Source organism: Cygnus olor, chromosome 26 (assembly GCF_009769625.2).
Source record: "Cygnus olor isolate bCygOlo1 chromosome 26, bCygOlo1.pri.v2, whole genome shotgun sequence".
Classification (NCBI taxonomy): Eukaryota; Metazoa; Chordata; class Aves; order Anseriformes; family Anatidae; genus Cygnus; species Cygnus olor.
Genome location: NC_049194.1, coordinates 270398 through 276878, shown reverse-complemented (window position 1 = coordinate 276878; position 6481 = coordinate 270398). Strand labels below are relative to the sequence as shown.

The following is a 6481-nucleotide window of genomic DNA, read 5'->3' as shown; positions in this document are numbered from 1 at the left end:
CCGGCCCGGAGGCGGCCGGGGGCCGGAGTGGGGACCGTTCCCGGGGCGGCCGACGGGGGTCGGCCCCGCCGCCCGCCCCCTGCGGGCTGACCCCTGCCCGCCGCGGCCCCGCGCAGCAGCCCGGGGAGGGCCCGGCGCGGCGCGGGGAAAAGCGGGGGCGCCGCGCTCGGAGGAATACGGCGGCGGCGCGGCGGGGAGCGCGGGGCCGCCCCGGCCCTATAAAAGCGCGTCCGCGCCCGGCGGGCTGCGGCGGCGGCGGCGGCTCCGGTCCAGGTGCGGCGGCTCCGGTAACGGTGAACGGCAACTTCCCGGTGGGGCGGGTGTCCCGTCCCGTCCCGTCCCGTCCCGTCCCGGCGGCTCCGCCGTGCGCTGCGGGGTCCGGCGGGTCCCGGTGCGTCCCGGTGCCCGTCGGCGCGGCGGCTCCCTCCCCGTCCCCGTCCCCACCCCCGGGCTGCCGGGTGCCGGTCGCGGTGTCCCGCGGCGCGGCCGATTCCCCCCCGTCCCTCTCGTCCCCGTTCCTCCCCTGGGACTGGCGGGTCCCGGTGTCCCCGGCGCGGCCGGATCCTTCCCCAGCCTCGTCCCCGGCGCGCACCGGGCTGGCGGCTCCCGGCGTGCCGGTGCCCGGCCCCCGGTGACGGCGCTTCCCATCGGGTCTCTTCCAGCCCCGCACCCGGCGGCGACATGTGGCTCCTGGAGCGGCTGCGCGGCGTGGCGGAGAACGGCGGCTCCCGGGGCGCGGGGCCCGAGGAGTCCCCGCGGGGTTCCCGCTACAGCAACGTCCTCACCCCCGACAAGATCCCCGACTTCTTCATCCCGCCCAAGCTGAGCGCGGCGCCTGCTGAGGCCGAGGGCTCCGAGCCCCCTGCGCCGCCAGCCCTGGGTCCCTCCGCCTCAGAGCAGGACCTGGCGGGGCGCAAGCCCCCGCGCAGCCCCCGGCCGCCCAGCCGGCCCCGGCCGAAGGCGACAGGCCGGCACATCATCCAGATCGAGAGCGCCGAGGACTGGACGGCTGAGGGGGGCTTCGGCACCAATGCGGACCCGCAGGCGCAGACGGCCATGTCGCTGCCCTACGTGCCCAAGGCGCAGACCTCCTACGGCTTCGCCACGCTGGTGGAGAGCCCTCACACGCGGCGCAAAGAATCGCTCTTCCACAGTGAGCACAGCAGCCTCTGCCCCTCGCCGGCCACCTCCCCCAGCGCCCAGCGCAGGGCCAAGCTCAACGGTGAGAGCGGGTCCCGGGCGCCCGCCGACCTGGGGGCAGCCCTCATGCACCCCGGCCGCTACTTCAGCGGCGGCGAGAGCGACACGTGCTCCTCGGCCGAGTCCTCGCCCTTTGGCTCCCCGCTGCTCTCCCGCTCCGTCTCCCTGCTGAAGATCTTCAGCCAGGAGAGCCAGTCCAAGGTCATCAAGCTGAAGCACTCGGTGGCCCGCAACAGCTCGCTGTCCACCGACGACAGCTCGGCCGACACCAGCCCCAGCGCCCAGCGCCGTGCCAGGAGCGCCCCGGCAGGGGGGCAGCTGCCAGCAGCCCCAGACCTGCCGCAGGGCCGACACCGCGAGCACAGCCTGCGCCTCAGCCGGGGCGGCAGCCTGCGCCTGGCCGCCGACTACGACCCCTCCAACGCCCGGCTCCGCGTGCGGCTCGTCTCCGCCGAGGACCTCTACGATGCCCTGGTCGACGTGCGCAGCATCAACTGCTGCGTCTCGCTGTGCCTCAACCCCGGGAAGCTGCAGAAGCAGCGCAGCACCATCGTCAAGAACAGCCGCAACCCCAGCTTCAACGAGGACTTCTTCTTCGACGGGCTGGGCCCTGGCCATGTCAGGAAGCTGTCTCTGAAGCTGAAGGTGGTCAACAAGGGCAGCAGCCTGAAGCGGGACACGCTGCTGGGGGAGAAGGAGCTCCCGCTCACCACCCTCCTGGCCGGCCTGTAGGCAGCCCCGGAGGGAGCTCGCCCATGGGGCTGGGGCGTGGGAGGGCTGGGGCCAGGCCCTGGCCCCTCTGGAGGAGGGTTCAAAGGGGCCCCCCCAGAGGAGGGCCGGGGCCGTGGCGGGTCTTGGGTACGGAGGGCCGGGTCCCCGGGAGCGGTCCCACCGTGGGGCGCTGCCAGCGTCAGCCCTCCCGTGGCAGCCGCAGCCTCTCCCCTCCGTCCCTTCCCAGCACCGCTCCCGGGGCTGTGGCTCCTGGTGCCCAGCGGGAGCCACCGGCCCTGTCCCCATCGGGAAGGATGGATGTCACCTGCTGGGCTCTTCCCTGCCTGGGTTCTGCAGTCTCCAGCTGGCCAGCACACAGGTTGGAGGTGGGTAGATCCCTGTAGCGTACTTATTGCCACTTCCCCCAGCTCCCAGAGCGAGGTGATGGCGTGGATCTCGACTTTAATTTAAAAGTCAAGTTCATAGTCTTGGAGACTGCAGGGAAAATACTGCAGAGGTGACCCAAGAACCAGTCTGGGGGCCCTGGGAGGAAGCCCAGGGGCTGACTGGGACCCGTGGTCTTTCTGAGCCTTTCCTGGACCCTTCCCAGGCCTGCGCAGGGCACGCGGGTTGTCTCTGCCCAACACCTGCAGCCTCCTGGGATGCCTCCCTGCCTTGAGCGATGCCGTCCACTGCTGACCCCCCCGTGGGTGACAGCTCCAGGAGCTTTAGGGGCATTTGGGTCTGCCCAAACCCAGGCAGGGGCTGCCAGGGGCTGGCACTGCCAGGTGGGGGCCCAGCACCCCCCGCCCCGGGCATACAGGTGGGCACGGGTACCGGGTCGGTGTCCCAGCAGATGCTGAGCACCGGTGTCTGTGCACCTGGGTGGCACTAGGGAAGGGCAGCAGGCAGAGGCACAGGCTCCCTTCCCCTTTGCTGCCCATCCACCTGCGGGTGCTTGGGGGCTTCTGAGTGTCTGCACCCCCCGGCAGGGGGAGATGCAGCCCTGGGGGCACCCAAAAGGGTCTGTGCTGGCTCTGCAGCTCTCCCAGGGGGAGTGGGCACCCCCACCGCTGCCCCCACCCCGTCCTGTCCCACCAGGCTGGAGACACCGGGAGGGGTAAAGGCAGGTTGGGGTTTCTGCGGGTGGGTAAAACAGCCACCTCGTTGTTGTTGGTGTGGTGTTGCCTATCGCATTGGGTTCCTGCATGTTTTCGTGGAAGGGAGCAGAAATAGCAGCGCTCCTCTGCCCCGTCCCAGCACGCGTGGACACACGCACACACGTGTCCCTCTGTGTTAACCTCTGTCGGTGGCGGTTGATGTTCCTTCCTTGTCCTTTGCAGCAGATGGCAGATTTCAGTGTTGGCTATTTATATCTGAGGCTGATCTTTCCCAGCGTGTTTTACTTCTGTCTGTAAATATGTTCCAGGTACGCGAGGCATGGTTCTGATAGCGTGATGTTTGCATGTCGGGGGGATTTGGGGTGACCGTGGCTGTTTATCGAGCTTGTGGATGAAAACAAACCGTGCAGGACGTGAGGAGCAGGAGCAGCCCTGTTGCAGGGGATTTCCCACCTTCTGCTTCCTACCCCAGCACCGACCAAGGGGCGCCTGCCCCCACCCTCCCTTCTGCCCCGCGGGGCCTGGGCTCGGCTGGGGGGCGAGCAGGGGGCTGTAAGGGCTGGGATGGGACTTGGGGGCAACCTCCTGCACCGGGGCTGGTGGGGACCCCAGGGCACCGTGAGGCACTTTTGGGGGCACGGGGCACCCAGGGACTGGGGACAGGACCAGTGCGAAGGTTTTGGTGCCCATGAAGGGCTGGGGGTGCCACAGCCCCCCCCCCCCCCCCCCCCCCCTTGGCAGAGCTGTGCTGTGGGCCTTTGGCTCTGGGGAGGGGGGAGGCTGAGAGCAGGGCCCATGACTGCTCCTCGGCTTGGGGCTGGCCCCAGGGGGAGACCCAAGGGCCTGGTGGCTGGTGCCGCCCCCCTTGCCTGTCCCGCGGCTGCCTCGCCAGAGCCAGCAGAGCGTGGTGCTGAGCCCCGGGGTGCACTGCACATTGCCGTGCCAGGTGGGTGGATGTGGGGCCAGGAGTGTGGCACGGCGGGGTCCTTCCTCCCTGTAGCTCTTTTCTAATGTTCCTGCTTTGATATTTCTGTGGCTGGATTTAATGATGCATTTTTTGGAGTGAAAAAAATATATTAATACCTGAATGGAATGTTTGTTTACAGATGACTTCCCCTTTTTAGTGCAATAAAGGCATTTCTAAACCAGATGCGGGTGGTACCCTAGCTCCTGGTGTTCCCTTGCTTTCCACGGTTGCAGCTGCTGGGCGGTTCCAGGGCCGAGCCGCCGGCACCACCTCGGGCCCACGCCAGGTCCCCCGTGATGGGGAGCGGTGGGGAAGCAGGGCAGGGCCCCTGTGGTGCCCCAGCCATGCAGCAGCGACCTCTCCTCGTGACGCTGCCTCTCCCCACCAGCTCTGCCCTGTGGAGCCGCAGGTGCTTGGGCAGCAGCGGGAGCAGTCCCCCGGGGAGGATGTGGCGATGGGGAGCCCCCGCTCTTGTCCCCACCCGTGCCATGGGGGTGCCGATGGCAGTACCACGGGGGCAGCCGCTCCTCTCCCCGCAGCCGTGCCTCCCCCCGAGCCCCTCGGCCTGGGCTGGGCACGCAGCGCTGTTTCACTGGGGCTGTCCCAGCACCAGCCCCACGGCAGCGCCGAGGTGGAAGCCCCCATGCTGGGCTCGTGGCTCCGCAGCCCTGCTCTGTGTCCTTCACAGTGCAGCCCCCAGCCCCTTCCCCACCCTGCACCGGAGCTGCCCCTCGGGGAGCCCCCCGCCCAGCCATGTGTGTCCAGCAGACTTTCCTGCTTATTTTTTCCCCTGCCTTCCATCTCCAAATCTGCTTTTAACCAGAGGCCGTGAAAGAAAAGAGGGAGGTTTGTCTGTTACCTAAATGCCATTTTTCTAATTTCCACCATTCTAATAATTTGTCATTTTTAGTAGAAATAAAGAATAGGAGCACTACACAGATCCGCCCTCTCTCCTCCGGCCCCCACAGAGCAGAGAAAGCAGCACGGCAAGAGCATGGCAGGTGCCAGGAAATTTAAGTAGTTCTTTTTCTAGAGGTGTAAAAGCTACAGCAGTCAGCAATAAAAGGCGGCTGATTAACTTAGTCTGAGCTAGATGTGGATGGGTCAGCCTCAAAACACCAGAAATCCTGGAAAGTATTCAACATGCAAAGCAAACAGTCAGAGGGGCGCAGGGGGACGTCTTGTGGGGGAAGATTTAGCTCTGAATTAGTAATCAAGTTGTGAGGGAGAGAAACGCGGCTTCCAGCAGCCGGGACTGGCCCCGAGCTGGGGTCGGGCTCCGGGCTCTGCGCTGGAGGCTGCCGGGGGCCGAGGGGGGGTCCAGGGGTGGGCAGGGGGGTGCTGGGGCCGATGCTCTGGGCCCTTGGCTGGGATGAGGCTGAGCCAAGCCCCGGCGATTGCTTTTCTCCTGCAGGTGTTTGGGTGCTGTCGGGGCTGGGGGAGCCCCAAGTGCCGCTGGGCAGCCCCGCAGCCCCCACCCTGCTCCGATGCAGCTGCTGATTTACCATTTGGGTCAAAAAAAAAAAGCAAAAAAAAAACCACACACACAAAAAAACAAAACACAGAAAACCAAAACCCAAAGCTTCTTCCCGTTGCTTGGCAACCCCTCGGCCGCCCGGTCCCGCTGCGGGGGCTGCGGCGCTGCCCCAGCCCCACCGGGGTCGCTCCCAGGCTCCGTGCTGCCAGCGTGGGACCGGCACCGTCCCGGGGGGCCGCGGGCACGGGGCACAGCGCAGCCCCCCCCGAGCACAGCCCGGCTGCAGGCGAGCATCGGCCTCCCTGCGGCACGCGCGCTCCTCGTCTTATTGCAAGCATCCGTCTTCATGGCAGCGCGCCTGTTGTGGGGCGGGGAGGAGAGGCTCCCACTGCTACTGGGAGGAAAACAGAGGTTAATTGGATCCCGCACAGCCTCGCAGCCACGCCAGGCCAGAGACAAAGCCAGAGGCGAGCTGCCCGCGGAGTCCCACCCTTGCCTGAGGCAGAGCGGGCACCTCCGACCCCGGGGACACGGACACCCGGCAGGGCCGAGCCGCGGCTCCGTTCAGCCCTGCGGCGCTGGGAGGCCTGACGAGAGCCAGCACGGGAGCAGCAGCCCCTGGGGTGTCCCCGGGGCTGGCGGCGCTGCTGGTGCCACCAGCTCACGCTCGGGTGATTTTGCTGTTCCGGGTGATCTTTGCTCTCGCACTTTGAGGCTGGCAGCCTGACAAGCACCTGGGGCCGGGGGATGGATCCTGCCCCAGGAAGGCAGGGAGCAGACAGGAGGTGCCGCCTTGGGCTCCCCACCTCCCCTGGCTACGTGGGCTGGGGGGGCCTGGGATGAACACGAGCACGGGCCTTGGACCCGGGACCTGGACACGCGGAGCTGCGGGACAGGCAAAGCCCCAGAGGCTGTGCTCAGGGAGAACACGTCCCCTGGGAGGCAAAGGGAAAAGGAAAGCACCGTGGCTGCTGTGCGGTGCAAGGGATTTCTCCTAGCCTCTCC

The 6481-nt window shown here is 67.4% G+C and overlaps 1 protein-coding gene across 2 annotated transcripts; it reads left to right on the top strand.

Annotated features, from left to right (window-relative positions):
- The first annotated feature begins 268 nt into the window (after positions 1-268).
- C2CD4C (C2 calcium dependent domain containing 4C) lies at positions 269-4244 on the top strand. Of its 2 annotated transcripts, none has more exons than XM_040537869.1 (2): positions 269-273; positions 663-4244. In XM_040537869.1, the coding sequence occupies exon 2, from the start codon at positions 682-684 to the stop codon at positions 1930-1932; it is 1251 nt and encodes a 416-aa protein (XP_040393803.1). In that variant the 5' UTR covers positions 269-273; positions 663-681; the 3' UTR covers positions 1933-4244. The 2 variants fall into 2 exon arrangements, with proteins under 2 accessions (XP_040393803.1, XP_040393802.1); XM_040537868.1 differs by having other exon boundaries at positions 269-287.
- The last annotated feature ends 2237 nt before the right edge of the window (positions 4245-6481 follow it).

Bases quoted from the DNA above. Each gene is read 5' to 3' on its own strand.
- C2CD4C (XM_040537869.1), top strand. From the start codon at position 682: ATGTGGCTCCTGGAGCGGCTGCGCGGCGTGGCGGAGAACGGCGGCTCC.